This window comes from Macaca thibetana, chromosome 1, assembly GCF_024542745.1.
Source record: "Macaca thibetana thibetana isolate TM-01 chromosome 1, ASM2454274v1, whole genome shotgun sequence".
NCBI classification, from domain to species: Eukaryota; Metazoa; Chordata; class Mammalia; order Primates; family Cercopithecidae; genus Macaca; species Macaca thibetana.
This window is the reverse complement of record NC_065578.1, coordinates 192168711-192188154: the sequence shown is the minus strand read 5'-3', so window position 1 is coordinate 192188154 and position 19444 is coordinate 192168711. Positions and strand designations below refer to the sequence as shown.

At 36.0% G+C, this 19444-nt stretch overlaps 1 protein-coding gene across 1 annotated transcript in view; it reads left to right on the top strand.

Moving 5' to 3' along the window:
- The window catches only part of MROH9 (maestro heat like repeat family member 9), a 131916-nt gene that overhangs the window by 89469 nt on the left and 23003 nt on the right, over nucleotides 1–19444 (top strand). Inside the window, exons 18-20 of the mRNA XM_050783869.1 lie at nucleotides 1335–1487; nucleotides 1589–1705; nucleotides 2576–2678. Of these exons, the coding sequence (XP_050639826.1) occupies nucleotides 1335–1487; nucleotides 1589–1705; nucleotides 2576–2678 (373 nt within the window). The remainder of the gene's footprint in view (nucleotides 1–1334; nucleotides 1488–1588; nucleotides 1706–2575; nucleotides 2679–19444) is intronic.

Genomic DNA, 19444 nt, shown 5'->3' with positions numbered 1-19444 from the left:
GCCTGTAATCCCAACACTTTCCAAGACTGACACGGAAGGATTGCTTGAGCCCAAGATTTTGAGACCAGCAGGAGGGTTGTTGGAACCCAGGAGTTAAAAGCTGCAGTGAGCTATGATCCTGCCCCTGCACTCTGGCCTGGGCAACAGAGTTAGACCCTATCTCTAATAAAATATAAATAAATTAAATTTAAAAATTAACCTCTTCTTACTTGCAATTTTTCCTTTCTAGAATCATTTTTATCCAATTACCTTCCTATTTGGCCTAAGTAGCCCTTGAAAACCTGGTTGTGTGCCAGTATGCATAGAGCTTCCATTGCTACTCAGTGGCAACTCAGCAAAGTCCTCCAGCCTTTGAACACAGCATGGTTACATTATTATAAGTATCCTTGTAAAAATTATCTCCAAGTTATACATACTATTTCAGTTTATACTTTTAGGATGCTATTAAATACTAATCATCTTCCTGAATTTAAGAAACTAATTTTTCACAGGAGTTTTTTGTAATGCAATCTGAATTTTGGTAAGTAATTTTTTTACTAGTTGATATTTTTTTCAGCTTTATTAAGGCATAATTAATAAATTAAAATTGTATATGTTTATAGAATCCAATATGTTTTGATATATTTATACATTGTGAAATGATTAAATCAAACAAAATTAACATTGCCATTACCTCATATATCTTTTTTTGTGTGTGTGGTGAGAACATTTAAGATCTAATCTCTTTGCAATTTTTAAGTATACATTACATTATTAACTATAGTCTAATGTAGCTAGACTTACGTTAGATCTCTAGAATTTATTCATCCCGTCTAACAGAAACTTTGTATCCTTTAACCAACATCTCCCCTAGTGCCTCCCACCACCCTTCAGCTACTGGCAACCTAGTCCCACTCTCCTCTTCTATGAGTTCAACCTTTTAGTATTCCATATATGAGTGAGATCATGCAATATTTGTCTTTCTGTCCCTGACTGATTTCAAGTAGCATGATGTCCTCCAAGTTCATCCATGTCATACGTGACAGGATTTTATTCTTTTTAAGGCTGAAAAGTATTTCAATTATTCCATTGATGGACACAGGTTAATTCCATATCTTGGTTATTGTAAATAATAAGTAAGCAAATATTATTTTAAAATTAAAAGACACCCTAACTACTTTAACCCAAGGTGAATTTTTTAAAAAATAAATAAAATTTCACATAGTGTAGGTATAGACATATACATATATAGTATATTTATATCGTGTGTGTGTGTGTGTGTGTGCATGTGTAGATTACTGATTGAAGAAAAAAGCCCTAATATTATCCTCAAATAAGACCTTTTTCTTTTACAGATTAATGGAGGCATTCGAAGTATGGCAATTCGACACTTTGGTGAATTAGTTAGGGATATGAGACAGTACACATGGATGCTGAATGATGTGATTCTAGAAGGCTTGGTGCCCCTAATCCTGTTTTTGGAGGATGACGAGGAAAGAGTAGCTAAAGTAAGTCATTTGATCTTCTTTTTCATAAATTTACCAAGAATTACAATGTTTTATCTAACAACAGATGAATAGATCTCCACTGACCCTTTTCTGTCTCACAGGCTTGTAAATATACATTAAAAATCTGTACATCACAATTAAAGTGGTCAACATCACGTTTTCTCAAAGATGAAAATTACAGTTTTGAGATGGTGGTGCTCAATATCTGTAACAATCTTGTAAGTGGCTCTTCCATTTTTACTGCTGTAAGAGTTATAGACAAAACTTACAGGATATCCAAAGTGATAAAAACTGTAATGGGGATAAGAGAAGATCTTGGAGAAAAAGAAATGGAAGAAAAAATCTTCAATAAATGATTATAACTGGAGCTTGAGCCGAGAGGAATTAGAATTTTCCACTTCCCCTTTCTCAACATTGATCATCCATCTTATCTTCTTCCTCCAGCCCACCCATTTTGAGCTATGGATGGGTATTAAGGTAGGAAGAACATCCCAGATCACGAAAAAGAAAACTAGAATACTTTGCCACTGCCTCTTGAGCTAGTCCTCTGAAACCCAGCATGAATAGCAATGATAGACAAGTAGGGATGGCCGGGCGCGGTGGCTCAAGCCTGTAATCCCAGCACTTTGGGAGGCCGAGACGGGCGGATCATGAGGTCAGGATTTCGAGACTAGCCTGGCTAACACGGTTAAACCCCGTCTCTACTAAAAAAATACAAAAAACTAGCCGGGCGAGGTGGCGGGCGCCTGTAGTCCCAGCTACTCGGGAGGCTGAGGCAGGAGAATGGCGTGAATGCGGGAGGCGGAGCTTGCAGTGAGCTGAGATACGGCCACTGCACTCCAGCCCGGGAGACAGAGCGAGACTCCGTCTCATAAACAAACAAACAAAAAAAGACAAGTAGGGATGGATGAATGCTAACCAAAGAATGGAAAAAGAGAGTTGAGTTTGGGAACAAGAATATAGTTCCCACAAAAACATCCCCAGCTTCTAATTTGGTCCTGATTTGGTATGTTGAAGCCTTTCTGGAGGAAGCAAATGTTCTATTTCAACAATTGAGAGAGGTGCTTTTTTCTCCTTTTTATTCTCAGATTATTTCTCATAGGAACTACATTACAGATTTGATATCTGATACCTTAGGATTCCTGTGGAGCTCCAGAACATATCTTAAGAGGGCATCGGTTATTTTGATAGGTAAATATAATTCAATTCTCAATTTGTAATTTGTCTTAAATGGAGAAGAAGCTAAAAGTTTTCCTTACATTTTTTAAATATCTCTGTTTATGAGGGACAGCACCTGTCATGGTGATGAATAGAGGTTGATACATGTGATGAGAATAGAGTTCTATTTTATAGTACACAGAGAATATAGCTGTATAATTAATTTTTATGCAAAGTGTATTCAGCAAAATGGATTTCAAAATTTAAGATGGTGACATACCATCGTTCATTATTCCCCTTCATCACTTAAAAATCACTACCCAAAGAATACGAATAATTTTTAAAAATATAAAAACATCATCTTCAACCAAACTTGGACATCTGTAACCACAGACTACAATAGATGAGGAAGAACTACCAAATCCACTAAAGTTTTTAAAAAGTGGAAACAGGCAGGGGCGACCCAGGAAGACTCTAAGACTAGACAGTTTTTTAATATTAGACAAACCTGACCAAACAGTTTTCCCCTACTAGCTCTCACTGTGAAAATGAAAATGAATTATTCTGTATTTTGGAATTCCCAACTTGGTAGTGAGTCTCCAACTTGGCAGTAGGATCTTCCCTTGACCCCAGTTAGCATCACGGAGTAATAGGAGCAGCAAAGAATAAGGAAATACACAGTCACATCATACATATAGAGAGGAGGCTCTCAGTCAGGGTAGATGACAAAATGAATTATGATCAGCACTGAAGCCCTTGATCTGTTTTAATCAGAGAGGAGTGGCAGAACACACACAGACACAGGCACGCACACGTGTGTGTGTGTGCGCACACACACACACAAAGAAAAACCCTGTTATAACTTTCTGTCATTTTCTTTTCTTTTGTTTTTCTTTCTTTTTTTTTTTTTTTTTTTGTTGGTTGTTTGTTCGTTTGTTTGTTTTTTGAGACAGACTTTTACTCTGTCGCCTACGCTGGAGTGCAGTGCACAATCTTGGCTCACTGCAGCCTCCACCTTCCAGGTTCAAGCGACTCTCCTGCTTCAGCCTCTAGAGTAGCTGGGATTATAGGCATGCGCTACCACGCCTGGCTAATTTTTCTATTTTTAATAGAGACAGAGTTTCACTATGTTGGCCAGGCTGGTCTTGAACTCCTGACCTAAAGTGATCTGCCTGCCTCCGCCTCCCAAAGTGCTGAAATTACAGGCGTGAGCCACCGTGCTCAGCCAATAATAACTTTATTTCAAACCAGAATTAATCTCTGCTATCCTGAGTTCTACCTTGGAAGTTCCCACAAATAAACCTCTGTATATAACTATTGCAAGATTAGTAAATAAGTAGTTTTAAAAAAGAAACAGCATTATCTTTCTACAGTGGTACTTCAAGGGAAAAAAGAGACAAAAGAATGAAGAAAAACACACCTTAGAAAATATGTCTATAGAGCAGATGAAAGTCCATGAATCCAAAACATTTTAAAATGAAGATCTAAAGTATAGACACAAGCATATAGGGAATATATGATGGGATAATGGGAGCACATGAAAAATAAACTTTCAAAGTACAAGGGGGAAAAAGTGAGAAAAAACATATCACCAAAAATGCAAATTAAATTACAACCAGCAAAAGAGAAAATATTTGTTGAGAACTCAGTAAGGGACAAGGAGTACAGGGTTGAGAAATGTTAGCAAAATCAAACAAAAACCATCAATGAAAAATTCTTTTTATTCTTTCTACTAAAAAAAATGGAATACATGTGCAGAACATGCAAGTTTGTTATATACCTATACATGTGCCATGGTGGTTCGCTGCACCTATTGACTGGCCCTCAAAGTTCCCTCCCCTCACCCCCCACCTCCCAACAGGCTCTGGTGTGTGTTGTTCCCCTCCCTGTGTACATGTGTTCTTGTTGTTCAGCTCCCACTTATGAGTGAGAACATGTGGTATTTCGTTTTCTGTTCCTGTGTTAGTTTGCTGAGAAGAATGGCTTTCAGCTTCATCCATGTCCCTGCAAAGAACACGATCTCATTCCTTTTTATGGCTGCATAATATTCTGTGGTGCATATATACCACATTTTCTTTATCCAGTGTATCATTGATGGGCATTTGGATTGGTTCCATGTCTTTGCCATTTTAAATAATGCTGCAATAAACATACATGTGCACTTGTCTTTATAGTAAAATGATTTGTATTCCTTTGAGTGTATACATAGTAATGGGATTGCTGGGTCAAATGGTATTTCTGGTCCTAGATCCTTAAGGAATTGTCATACTGTATTCCACAACTGTTGAACTAATTTACATTCCCACCAACAGTGTAAAAGCGTTCCTATTTCTCCACAGCCTTGCCAGCATCTATTGTTTCTTGACTTTTTAATAATCACCACTCTGACCTGTGTGAGATGGTGTCTCATTGTAGTTTTGATTTGCATTTCTTTAATGCACAGTGACGTTGAGCTTTTTTCCCTATGTTTGTTGGCTATGTAAATGTCTTCTTTTCAGAAGTGTCTGTTCATATCCTTTGCCCACTTTTTGAGGGGGTTGTTTTTTCTTGTAAATTTGTTTAAGTTTCTTGTGGATTCTGGATATTAGACCTTTGTCAGATGGGTAGATTGCAAAAATTTTCTCCCATTCTGTAGGTTGCCTGTTCAGTCTTATAGTTTCTTTTGCTGTGCAGAAGCTATTTAATTTAATTAGATCCTATTTATCAATTTTGGCTTTTGTTGCAATTGCTTTTGGTGTTTTTGTCATGAAATCTTTGCCCATGCCCATGTCCTGAATGGTATTGCCTAGGTTTTCTTCTAGAGTTTTTAGGGTTTGGGGTTTTACATTTAAGTCTTTAATCCTTGTTAATTTTTGTATAAGGTGTAAGGAAAGCATCTAGTTTCAGTTTCCTGCATATGGCTAGCCAGTTTTCGCAGTATCATTTACTGAATAGAAGATCCTTTCCCCATTGCTTGTATTTAGCAGATGATTATAGCTGTGTGGTGTTATTTCTGAGGTCTCTGTTCTGTTCCATTGGTCTATGTATCTGCTTTGGTACCAGTACCATGTTGTTTTGGTTACTGTAGCCTTGTAGTATAGTTTGAAGCCAGGTACCACAATGCCTCCACATTTGTTCTTTGTGCTTAGGATTGTTGTGGCTATGTGGGGTCTTCTTTGATTACATGTGAAATCCAAAATAGTTTTTCCTAATTCTGTGAAGAATATCAATGGTAGTTTGATGGGAATAGTACTGAATCTATAAATTACCTTAGGCATTATGGCCATTTTCACAATATTGATTCTTCCTATCCATGAGGATGGAATGTCTTTCTCTTTGTTTGTGTCCTCTCTGATTTCTTTGAGCAGTGGTTTGTAGTTCTCCTTGAAGAGGTCCTTCACATTTCTTGTTACCTGTATTCCTAGGTATTTTATTTTCTTCTTAGCAATTATGAATGGGAGTTCATTCATGATTTGGCTCTCTGGGTGTCTATCATTGGTGTAAATGAACGCTCATAACTTTTGCACATTGATTTTGTATCCTGAGACTTTGCTGAAGATGCTTATCAGTTTAAAGAGTTTTGGGGCTGAGGTGATGGAGTTTTCTAAATGTAGAATCATGCAGTCTGCAGAGACAATTTGACTTCCTCTCTTCCTATTTGAATACCCTTTGTTTTTTTCTCTTGCCTGATTGCCATGGCCAGAACTTCCAATACTATGTTGAATATGAGTAGTGCGAGAAGCCATCCTTGTCTTGTACGAGTTTTCAAAGGAAATGCTTCCAGCTTTTGCCCATTCAATATGATATCGATACGATATTAGCTGTGGGTTTGTCATTAAGAGGTGGTTTTTTTGTTTTGTTTGTTTGTTTTTTGATGGAGTCTTGCTCTTGTTGCCCAGGCTGGAGTGCAGTGGCGCAATCTTGGCTCACTGCAACCTCCTCTCCCAGGTTCCAGCGATTCTCCTGCCTCAGCCTCCTGAGTAGCTGGGGTTACAGGCACATGCCACCATGCCCAGCTAATTTTTGTATTTTTAGTAAAGACGAGGTTTTACCATGTTGGTCAGGCTGGTCTTGAACTCCTGACCTCGTGATCTACCTGCCTCAGCCTCCTAAAGTGCTGGGATTGTTAAGAGTTTTTAACATGAAGTGATGTTGAATTTTATCAAAGGCCTTTTCTGCATCTGTGGAGATAATCATGTGGTTTTTGTCTTCAGTTCTGTTTAATGTGATGGATTATGTTTATTGATATGCTTACGTTGAATCAGCCTTGCATCGCAGGGATGAAGCCAACCTGATCATGGTGAGTAAGTTTTTTTTATTTGCTGCTAGATTTGATTTGTCAGGATTTTATTGAGGATTTTTGCATCGATGTTCATCAGAAATATTGGCCTGGACTTTTCCTTTTTTGTTGTATCTCTTCCTGATTTTGGTATCAGAATGATGCTGGCTTCATAAAATGAATTAGGGAGGAGTCCCTCCTTTTCAATTGTTTAGAATAGTTTCGGAAGGAATAGTACCATTCCTCTTTGTGTTTCTGGTAGAATTCAACTGTGAGTCCATCTGGTCCTGGGCTTTTTTTTGGTTGGTAGGCTATTAATTACTGCCTCATGTTCAGAACTTGTTATTGGTCTATTCAGGGATTCAACTTCTTAATTGTTTAGACTTGGGAGTGTGTATGTGTCCAGGAATTTACCCATTTCTTCTAGATTGTCTAGTTTATTTGCGTAGAGGTGTTTATAGTATTCTCTGATGGCAGTTTGTATTTCTGTGGGGTCAGTGGTGATATTTCCTTATCATTTTTTATTGTATCTATTTAATTCTTCTCTTTTTTTCTATATTAGTTTAGCTAGTGGTCTATTTTGTTAATTTTTTTTAAAAAAACCAGCTCCTGGATTTATTGATTTTTTTGGAGGGCTTTTCATGTCTCTATCTAGTTCAATTCTTTTCTGATCTTAGTTACTTATTGTCTTATGCTAGCTTTTGGATTAGTTTGTTCTTGATGCTCTAGCTTTTTTAACTGTGATTCTAGAGCGTCAATTTGAGATCTTCCAAGCTTTCTGATGTGGGCACTTAGTGCTATAAATTTCCCTCTTAACACTGCTTTAGCTGTGTCCCAGAGATTCTGGTGCATTGTCTCCATGTTCTCATTGGTTTCAAAGAACTTCTTGATTTCTGCCTTAATTTCATTGTTTACCCAGGAGTCATTCAGAAGCAGGTTGTTCAATTTCTGTGCAATTCTGTGTTTTTGAGTGAGTTTTTTAATCCTGAGTTCTAATTTGATTGCACTGTGTTCTGAAAGACTGTTTGTTATGATTTCAGTTATTTTACATTTGCTGAGGAGTGTTTTACTTCCAATTACGTGGTCTATTTTAGAATCAGTGTCATGTGGCACTGAGAAGAATGTATATTCTGTTGATTTGGGTTGGAGAGTTCTGCATATGTCTACTGGGCCCACTTGATCCAGAGCTGAGTTCAAGTCCTGAATATCCTTATTAATTTTCTGTCTAGTTCTGTCTAATACTGACAGTGAGGTGTTAAAATCTCCTACCATTATTGTGTGGAAGTCTAAGTCTCTTTGTATGTCTTATAAACTTGTTTTATGAATCTGGGTGTGCCTGTATTGAGTGCATGTATATTTAGAATAGTTAGCTCTTCTTATTGAATTGTTCCCTCTTCCACAATGTAATGCCCTTTTTATTCTTTTTTGATCTTTGTTTGTTTTAAAGTCTGTTTTGTCAGAGACTAGGATTGAAATCTCTGTGGGTTTTTGTTTGTTTGTTTGTTTTGTTTTTGGGGTTTTTGTTTTTTTTGTTGTTGTTGTTGTTTTTTGTTTTGTTTTGTTTTTGTTTTTGTTTTGCTTTCCATTTGCTTGGTAAATTTTCCTCCATCCCTTTATTTTGAGCCTATGTGTGTCTTTGCACATTGGATGGGTCTCCTGAATACAGCACACCAATGGGTCTTGACTCTATCCAGTTTGCCAGTCTGTGTCTTTTAATTGGGGCATTTAGCCCATTTACATTTAAGGTTAATATTTTTATGTGTGAATTTGGTCCTGTCATCATGATACTAGCTGGTTATTTTGCATACTAGTTGGTGCAGTTTCTTCATAGTGTCATTGGTCATTACATTTTGGTGTGTTTTGCAGTGACTGGTACTAGGTGCTTTTTTTCCATATTTAGTGCTTCTCTCAGGAGCTCTTGCAAGGCAGGCCTGGTGATAATGAAATCCCTCAACATTTGTCTCAAAATGATTTTATTTCTCCTTTGCTTATGAAGCTTAATTTGGCTGGATATGAAATTCTGGGTTGAAAATTCTTTTCTTTAACAATGTTGAATTTGGCCCCCAATCTCTTCTGGCTTGCAGGGTTTCTATTGAGAGGTGTACTTTTAGTCTTATGGGCTTCTCTTTGTAGGTGACCTAGCCTTTCTCTCTGATTGCCCTTAACAATTTTTCCTTTATTTTAAGCTTGAATAATTGGATGATTATGTGTCTTGGGGTTGATCTTCTCATGGAGTATCTTAGTGGTGTTCTCTGTATTTCCTGAATTTGCATGTTGGGCTGTCTTGCTAGGTTGGGAAAGTCCTCCTGGATAATAATATTCTTAATATATCCATAAATATAAGTGTGTTTTCCAGCTTGTTTCCATTCTCCTCATCTCCTTCTGGTACTCTAAGCAATCATAGGTTTGGTCTTTTTTATGAAGCCCCATATTTTTTGGAGGCTTTGTTCATTCCTTTTCATTCTTTTATCTCTAGTCTTGGCTGCATGCCTTATTTCAGCAAGGTGGTTTTCAAACTCTGATATCCTTTCTTCCACTTGGTCAATTTGGCTATTGATACCTGTATATGTTTTACAAACTTCTAATGCTGGGGTTTTCAACTCCATCAGATCATTTATGTTCCTCTCTAAACTGGTCATTCAGTTAGCAGCTCCTGTAAGCTTTTATCAAGGTTCTTAGTTTCTTTGCATTGGGTTAGAACATGCTCCTTTAGTGCAGCATAGTTTTTTATTACCCATCTTCTGAAGGCTACTACTGTCAATTCACCCATCTGATCCTCTGTCCAGTTCTGTGTCCTTGATGGAAAGATGTTGCAATTATTTGGAGGAGAAGAGGCACTCTGGCCTTTTGGGTTTTCAGGATTTTTTTGTTGATTCTTTCTTATCTTCCTGAGTTTGTCTAGAGTCAGTCTTTGAGGCTCTGACCCATGGATGGGGTTTTTTGGGGGCTTTTTTGTTGCTGCTTTTATTGTTTCTTTCTGCTTGTTTTTCTTTCAGTGGTCAGGTCCCTCTTCTGTAGGGCTGCTGCAGTTTGCTGGGGGTTCACTTCAGGCCCTATTCACCTGATTCACTCCCATGCCTGGAGATGTCACTCAAGGAGGCTGGGTGCCTTCTCCTTCCTCTAGGACCTCTGAGCTCTAGGGGCACCAACCTGATGCCAGTAGGATTGCTCTTGTATAGGGTTTCTGACAACCCCGTTGGAGGGTCTCACACAGTTGGGTACCATGGAGAACAATACCCATTTAACAAAGCACTTTATCCCTTGGTAGAGGGGGTGTGCCTCACTGGGGGGAAACCCTCTTGTCTGGGCTGCCTGGATTCCTTAGAACTACCAAGAAGAAAGGCTAAAACTGCTGGTCTGCAGAGACTGTGGCCTCCCTCTCCTTAGGGGCTTAGGTCCTGCGGGATTCAGGTTCTGTCCCTGAGCCCCTGGCTGGAGTTATTGGAGTCCCTGCAGGGAAGTCCCACCCAATGAGGAAGGATGGTTAAGTCAGGCCTGCAGAGGCACTCAGGCCACAGACTGCCACAGCCAGTGTGTTGGGCTGCGGGGTGACAAGTCTTGGAACCAAGCTATCCAGCCTCCCTGGCTCTGGCAGGGGAAAAGCACAGCCTGGGGCTTTAGAAATGGGTGCCACCCTTTTCTGGGTGTTCATCTGCCCAGGGAGCTTAGCGTGTTAGGCAGTTGTGAGCCCCAGTGCTGGCTGCTGCCCTTCCCTCAAGGAGTTCAAATGGCTTAGAGAGTTCGGTAATCTTAAGCCGATTCCAGATGAGAGGCTCTAAAGAGTCTGCACATTCTGCGGTTGGGACACTAAGCCTCAGTGGCGTGGGTTCACGAGTGGGATCTTCCAATCTGTGGGTTGCACAGTTTCATCAAAAAAGCACAGATTCCTGGCTGGGTAGCACGCTCACTCACTGCCTCCCTTGGTTTTGGAGGAGGGGCTCCCCTGCCCCATGTGGCTCTCAGGCAGGTCGCCACACCACACTGTTCTTCCTTCTCTCTCTCGCACCAGCCTCCTAGGCAGTTCTGATGAGAAAACCTGAATACCTTGGCTGCTGGTGAAGGATTCACATGCTTAGTATGGTTTTTGTTTGTTTGTTTGTTTGTTTGTCTGTCTGTTTTTTTCCATGATGGGAGCCTCTGAACTCTGCTGTTTCTATTCCACCATCTATTTGGCACCCCCACAAAATTCTTAAAATTAGGGAACAATAGTAGACATAGATGATAGAAAAAAGAAATGCAGATATGTGCAAGTGATATCCCTGAAGAAGAGAAATGAAAAACTACAACAGAACAAAAGTCTTTGAATATAAAATTTAAGAAATAAAGATGACTAGATTAAATATACTGAGAGAGGAAAACATTTTTTCAAGAAATATTTTATACAGAACGCAACATTAAGGCATTTTGTAATAAAGTTATGGAACTGCACAGTTCTGTAAGAATTCTTCAAGAATTCTTTATGCATTCAGACAAAAAAAATTACCTATAGATTTTAAAAATAGAGAAACTGTCATTAAACTTCTTTACTTCAATATTCTATATTTTATAGTTGAATACTAAAAAGTACTTTTTTATAGAATTCAAGTATAAAATATAGAATATTGAATACTATAAAAACATATTTTGAATACTATAAAAACATATTTTTATAGTATTCAACTATAAAATGTGGAATATTGCCTACAAATTCCTAAGTGAAGTGAAAACTGTGACTGGAGAATTTTATATTCAGCACAATTTTATCCAACTATACAGATGACAGAACATTATTTTCAAAAACACAAGAACTCAGGATGAAATCATCATCATGAGTTCTTCTTGAAGAAATTATTAGAGCATGGAATTCATCTAACTAAAGAATGAATGGATGAACTATTGCAAAAAGACATCTAGTATCTATTTACCTGTAGGGCTCTCATCTTTCAATCAAGTCTCTACCACTTTTTACTTTTCTCTATGTCTCGGAAGGCTGACCTCTGCATTCTATATCTCCCAAGCTCCCTTGCCAGCTTGCTTCCTGATGGGTACAACACTTAATGTCCATTAATGCATTTAATGAGCAGAGATATGCTTAATATTCAGAAATAATTATGACAGTGCTATTCACAAATGCTTGTCCCATCTAGAATCCTTACTGAGCATCTGTTGAAAAATACTGATCAACAGGCTCAGTTCAAGTGTCATGAATATACTATCAGATAATTTCATAGATCTTGATAAATTGATTCTAAATGGTTGTGGAATAGCAAAAGGCCAAGATACTCCTGAAGGAAAAAAAATTGGGACTACTACTTTCACCAGATATAAAGATTTATTATAAAGCTACAGAATTTTAAACAGTCTGTTACTCACTCAAGGAAAGACAGACCTGTGGAACAAAATAGAAAGCCGATCCACACATATACCTAATATATATCAGAACTGGCAGTGTATATCAGACCGGCAAATGATGGGCTGCCTAATAAAAGTTGCAAAGAAAATTGGAAATACAAAAGGACTCCTGACGCCCTACACAAAAATTAATTCTAGAAGAATCAAACAATGTAAACATAAAACACAAATATTTTAAAACTTTTAGAAGAAAATGTAGGATAATATCTTCATAACTGAAGATTACCAAAATATTTCTAAAGATAAAAATATAAAAATCAAGCAATAAGCTGAGAAAAATATTTGTACATGTGTAACTAAAACATATTAATTTTGATATTATATTAATTATAACATAGAAAAAGACAAAAAAATCCATAGACCAAAATATAAAAGGTGCAAAAAATAATAATAAATATGAAGAGGAAGTTCACAAAAGAGAAAACATAAATACAAATAATCATGTAAAAAGATGTCCAATAATATTAATAATCAGAAACATACAAATTAGAACAATAACACCCCATTTCACACCAATAAAGTAGCAACGCTTCTTAAAATATAAAAAAATAAAAACTGATGTTAAAATTGAAAGCTTCTCTTCACCAAATGATGTTAAAAGGCAACCACCAAATGGAAGAAGATATATACGACACATATATCTGGCAAAGAATCATATTAGAATATATAAAGAATTCATATAAATTTATAAGAAAAAAAACACCTAATAGAAAAATGAGTAATAAATGACACTTTTCAGAAAAGGATAGACAAATGACCAATAAACATATAAAAAGATATTTGAGTCTATTGTTCATTTGGAAAATGCAAATTGAAAACATAAGGTACCATTATACATCGAACATAAAGTGTAGAATAAAGACTAACAAGCTCAACTGTTGTCAAGGATATGGAGCAAACAGAACTTTCTTATATGCTGTTGGCACTGAAAATTCTTAAACCACTTTGGAAAGCTGTTTAGCTATATGTGATAAAACCAAACACATACATATCCTATGACTCAGGAATTCTATAAAATCTCACAGAAATACATACATGTGTTCACAAATATATGTACTAGAATATTCAAAGCAGCATTACTAGTTATAACCCAATCCTGCAAATCAACAGTTAGATGAATATATTGATGTAGATTCACACAGTGAAATACTATGTACCAATGAAAAAAAAATCAACTGCATTCACAGTGGAGAGGAAGTTTACAATGTTGAAATGAAAGCTAGTCACAAAAAGTACATATTGTACAATTCCATTGATGTAAAACACAAAAACAGCTAGAACTAAAGAGTTATTACACTCAGGGTAGTGTTTACACTTGGGAGAAACTAAAAGGGAGCCTCAGAGAGAGTTTCTGGATTACTGGTAATGTCTTGTGTCTTGACTTTAGATGTGGTCACTGTGTGAATATTCCATGAGCTATACATTTATATGTGCACTTTTTCATATATGCATTATACCTAGATTTTTAAAATTAAAGATATATATATACACATATATACACACATATATTTTATATATATACATGTGTGTATATATATGTGTGTGTATATATATAACTTTAAAAAATCTAAGTATAAAGCATGTATACCTAGATTTGTGTGTGTGTGTGTGTGTGTGTGTGTATATATATATATATCAAGAGTTGAAAAGTGTGTGGAGTGGTGGGAATTTTTGTTGCTTGTAGTGGGAACAGAAATTGATACAAACACTCAGAAAATAATTTGACATCATCTTATTAGCTAAAGTTGAGCATAATGTTCCTATAAGTCAGTAATACCATTTTTAACTATGTACCTTAGACTCTCTCACATAGGTGCATCTGGAGACATGTAAGTTTATTGCTGTATTATTTGTAATATCAGATAAATTAAAAATAATCCAAATGTCTGTCACAAGTAGAATGAATAAATAATTTTTGTATTGTCACAAATGCAACAGTAAATAGCAAGGAAGTTTATTACAAACAATAAATAAATAATAAGTAAATAAATGCTATCTTTACTTTCACCAGAATAGATGAACACATAAAAAAAAAAACTTTGAGTAAAATGAATAAAAACAAAAAACAAAACCCAAAGAATACATACTACTTATGTACTGATGAAAGCAGACACTACTAAAACATTATTTGAGAATTCACATTAATTTTCTGGAAAACAGTAAGAAAGATCATGGAAATGGTCAACACAAAATTCAATATACTAGTTTACCTAGGAGGAGAAGGAGGGAAAAAAGTGTTTATGAAAGGACACACAAGAAGCTTCAAGAGCACCAGTATTGTTTAAGTCCATAGGTAGGATATTATATATATTCTTTTATATACTTTCAATTTAAAAATACATGCTTTAAATTATGCTAATCTCAAAGCAACTAACTCATTAAAAAAATACAGTGAAAGAAAATATCCCATTTATAGTAGGTAAAAATTGAAGAAGGAAATAAAAAATGAGGAAGTAAAGGAGAAAGGAGGAAGGGAAGAATGAGGGAGGGAGAGAGGAGAAAAAGAAGGAGGGAGCAAAAGAAGGAAGGAAGGAAGACTTTTGGAAGAAGGTAAGAAGAGAGATGGGAGATAGGGAGAGGAATAAGAAAAGGAGGAAGGATAGACAGAAGGAAGGAAGGGAGGTCTAAAAATAAACTTTAAAATATATGCAATATTTGTATGAAGAAAATTGCAAACATTACTGAAGGACACAGAGACTGAAAATAGAAAGGTATAAACCCTATTTTAGGAAAAAAAGAATAAAAGTTTTAAAAGTGTCAATTTTTTTCTAAATGAATCTATGCATGGAATGAAATGCCAATTAAAATATCAATAGGATTTTTTTCAACATTGGCATACTGATTCTAAAATTAAAGTAGAAAAGTTAGCATGCAAGAATAATGGAAACTCTAACTGAAAAGAATAATGAGAGAGGACTAGCCCTATCATATGTCAATATAGCTTTAGTAATTAAAATCACATGGAATGAATAGACAGATAAATAGGACATAATACCATCCAGAAATAACCCCCTAAATATGCAGTGTTTTAGAAAGTGAATCATTGACCTTAACTAACAGTGATGAAAATATGGAATGTTCCTTAAATGATGTTGGGACACCTGCTGAGCCATTTGGAATTTTTAGAATAATTTTACGCCCATTTCATTTCTTACACGAAATAAAATCCAGATGATCACAAGTTCAAATGTTAAAAAGGAAACTATAATAATAAATAAAATTAAATTAAATAAATTGGAAAAATGGGCTTTACAGTCATGAGGTGGGGAAGATCTTTCTAAGAGTCAAAAGAAGCCATAAAGAAAAGATTGATAACTATGTAAAAATGAAACGGTATTGGCAAGGCAAAAGCACTATAAACAAAGTCAAAAGCCAAATTTTGATGAAATATTTACATTTATCAAGACAAAGCATGAATTCTCGCTGTCTATAGAATCTTTACTAACCCACAGGAAAAGTAACAATAGAAAAATGGACGAAGAACACACCGAAAAAAATCATTTGGCTCTTAAACATTAAAATGTTCACAAATTTATCCAAAAGTGATTCCAACAATGTTTCTATCCATTGAGCTGACAAAGATGAAAAGTTTTGTAGGACCCTATTTTGGCCAGGTTGCAGGAAGTGAGCCATCACTTACATTACTGTTGAGACTGCAAATCATTACTTTCTCTAAGAAGAACAATTTGGTAAAATCTATCAAAATGTGAAATGCATATTATTTTGACTCAGTAATTTCCTCTCAAGAGAATATATTCTCAGATACACTCACACAGGGGAGAAATGATGTGTGTACACAGATATTTATTGCATCATTGTACACTGCCATCTGACCTTAGCATGTGGCTTTTATCCTTGTATTTTCTGATTACCTTCACATTTTAAACGTGTTACACCAAGAAGGAAACAAAAAGTAAAAGACAAAAGATGTGCTTTCCAACTGGGTCAGCCCAGTTTTACAAGGCTGTCTTCAAAGTCCCCAACCTGTGATTTATCTTACAGTCACAATGACCAGAACTGTCATAGTGACGCCATTAGTTCAAGAGATGCTTGCAAATATAGTTATTTAAATGGTCAAGAAAGGGACCATGATATTAATATGGAGTAGTATGTCACAGCTGTCAATATTTAAAATGTGAGAGTTCTCATATAAGTTTCTGGGATTCTAGTTATTCACGAAGAAAAAAAAAAAAAAGCAAGACAAAGCTATACTGAACCTGCATTTCTGCATGGTAGCAACCGGATGTAGCTGACCATTAGCTTCACTTGTGGATAAAGCCTGTACTCCCTGTTAACCACACTCCCCACCACCACCAAATGCATTCTTCCACACAGTTGGGATCACATGGTTACCTACCTAGACCTTGGCATTTTGGTTAATTTGACATAATGTCCAAAGAATCAAATTCTGTTTGAAAGTTCATTTGTGACTTTCAAAAACAGTTTCCGTAGAGCCATTCAATTTGTAGGTCTTTTTGCACAATTTTTCCACCTATTTTGTTCATTTGGTGGTAACATTGTATTTATGAAATAAGTATCTGCAGTTGTAAGAACAATCCAAATATAACTATGTTTAACAAGATAGTAATTTATTTCTCTCTCATGCAATAGTCCAAGGATACGTAAACTAGGGCCAGCTCTTTTGCTGCTCTAACATTCTCATCACATAGTTTCCCACAGCAGCTCCAAAATGTTTGCTCCAGCTTCTGCAGCCACTTCTACATTCCAGTTGGTTGGAAAGAAACAAAAATATCAACAGGTCACACACACTCCTCTGAAGAGCAAATATAACTTCTGCTAAATTATCACTAGCCCAGATCATAGATGTATCCTCCCGCCTAGCTGTAAAGAAGTCTTAAATATCTGGTTGTTAGCTGGGTGGCCAGCTAAATCTCAGTAATTTTAGTAAAAGCACTAAAGAAAAAAAAAAGACATTTGACATTGGGGGAATTAATACTTGTTAGCATGAGAAATTTTCATTCATTTATCTACCTAATCTTAAAAGGAAATGCATTAGAATACAAAATCAAACAGATAGAAAAGCACAGTAATAAAGGACATCCCACAAAACAGGTTTTTTTTTAAGCATTATTCTTCAATTGCTAGGCTCATGCTCCACCTGCCAGTAAGAGTATCTTGAGCTTTACTGCCAGTTGACTGTATTATGAAAATGATCTTCTCACTCATAGGTGGGAACTGAACAATGAGATCACTTGGACTCAGGAAGGGGAACATCACACACAGGGGCCTATCATGGGGAGGGGGAGGGGGGAGGGATTGCACTGGGAGTTATACCTGATGTAAATGATGAGTTGATGGGGGCTGACGAGTTGATGGGTGCAGCACACCAACATGGCACAAGTATACATATGTAACAAACCTGCACGTTATGCACATGTACCCTAGAACTTAAAGTATAATAATAATAAACAAAAAAAAAAAGAAAAAGAAAATGATCATGTGATTTTTGTGGTCACTATTTTGACTAAAGCAAAGAAAAAATATAAAATATTGGTTTGATAAGCAAAGGAAATCCTCCTTTGAGACAATATAAATGATCCATCCTGAAAAAAGGGGAAAACAAGACACAACATAGATGAACCTAGATTACATTATAATAAGTGAAATAAGCCAAAGACAGAAACATACTACATAATCTCACTTATATGTGAAATCTTTTTTAAAAAGTCAAATATATAGAAATATAAAGTATAATGGTGGTTACCAGGAGCAAGGGCACAAGAAATGGGAAGATGTAAATCAAGGGGTACATAAGTCAAAGGGTGCAAAGTTGCAGTCATGTAAGATAAATCTAGAGAGCTAACGTATAGCATGAAAACTGTAGTTAATAATATTGTATGACATACTTACATACTGTACATTTTCTAAGAGAGTAGATCTTAGGTCTTTTTAGCTAAAAGAACACTTAAAATAAATACAACACATTTGTGTGTTACACACAAAAAGGGTAACTATGTGAGATGATAGATATGTTAACTTGCTTGAGTGTTGTATTCATTTCACTAGGTACATATATATCAAAACGTTATGTTGTATACCTTAAGTCTACGCAACAGAAAAACAAATTTTAGTTCTGATTACTGAAGTAAAAAATAGATAATCTTGCATTTAAACCTCAGAATGAACACCCTCTAGCCATGTGACCTTTACCAAGTTACTTAATCTCTATGAACTTTAGTTTTACTGTCTGTAAAATGAGAATAATAAGAATAGCTTCACAAAATGGGTGTGAGTAGTAATTGAAACAAAGCACCCAGGAGAGTGTCTAGCATATAGCAATTGTTCAATCCTTTGTAGCATTACTTTTCATCTGGTTGTGATATTTAAAATCATTTTATTTTTTAGTTTATTTAATGATCACATAGCATGGCATTTATCAATTGAATATTTTGGCTGACTGAAGAATAACTATTCGAAGATTCTGAAAAATTACATGATTATCCACTGAAATGAAGGGCTCTGTTATAATATATATCTCTGTCAGTTATAAAGCTGATATAAATTTTTTTCTTTATTTAATAGATTTGGGGATACAAGTACAGTTGTGTTACATGGATATATTGCATAACGGTGGAACGCTGGGCATTCAGTGTACCCATTACCCAAACAATGTACGTTGTACCCAATAGGTAGTATTTTATCCCTCATTCTCTTTCCACCCTCCCACCTTTTGAAGTCTCCAGTATCTATTATTCCACTCTGTATGTCCATGTGTACCCACTGTTTAGCTCCCATTGGTAAGTGAGAAAATATGGTTTTTGACTTTATATTTCTGAGTCATTTCACTGAGGCTAATGGCTTCCAGTTGCATCCATGTTGCTGCAAGATACATGATTCAATTATTTATTATGGCTGAGTAGTATTCCATGGTGTGTGTGTGTGTATGCATTGGTCAAGAAATCTACACACACACACACATACACACACATATATGTCACATTTTCTTTCTCCAGTCATCCCTGATGGTAACTTATGTTGATTGCATGACTTTGCTATTGTAAACAGTGCTGTGACAAACACAGGAATGCAAGTGTCTTTTTGATACAATTATTTTATTTGTTTTCCTTTGATTAGATACCTAGTGTGAGATTGGTGGATCAAATGGTAGTTCTATTTTTAATTATTTGAG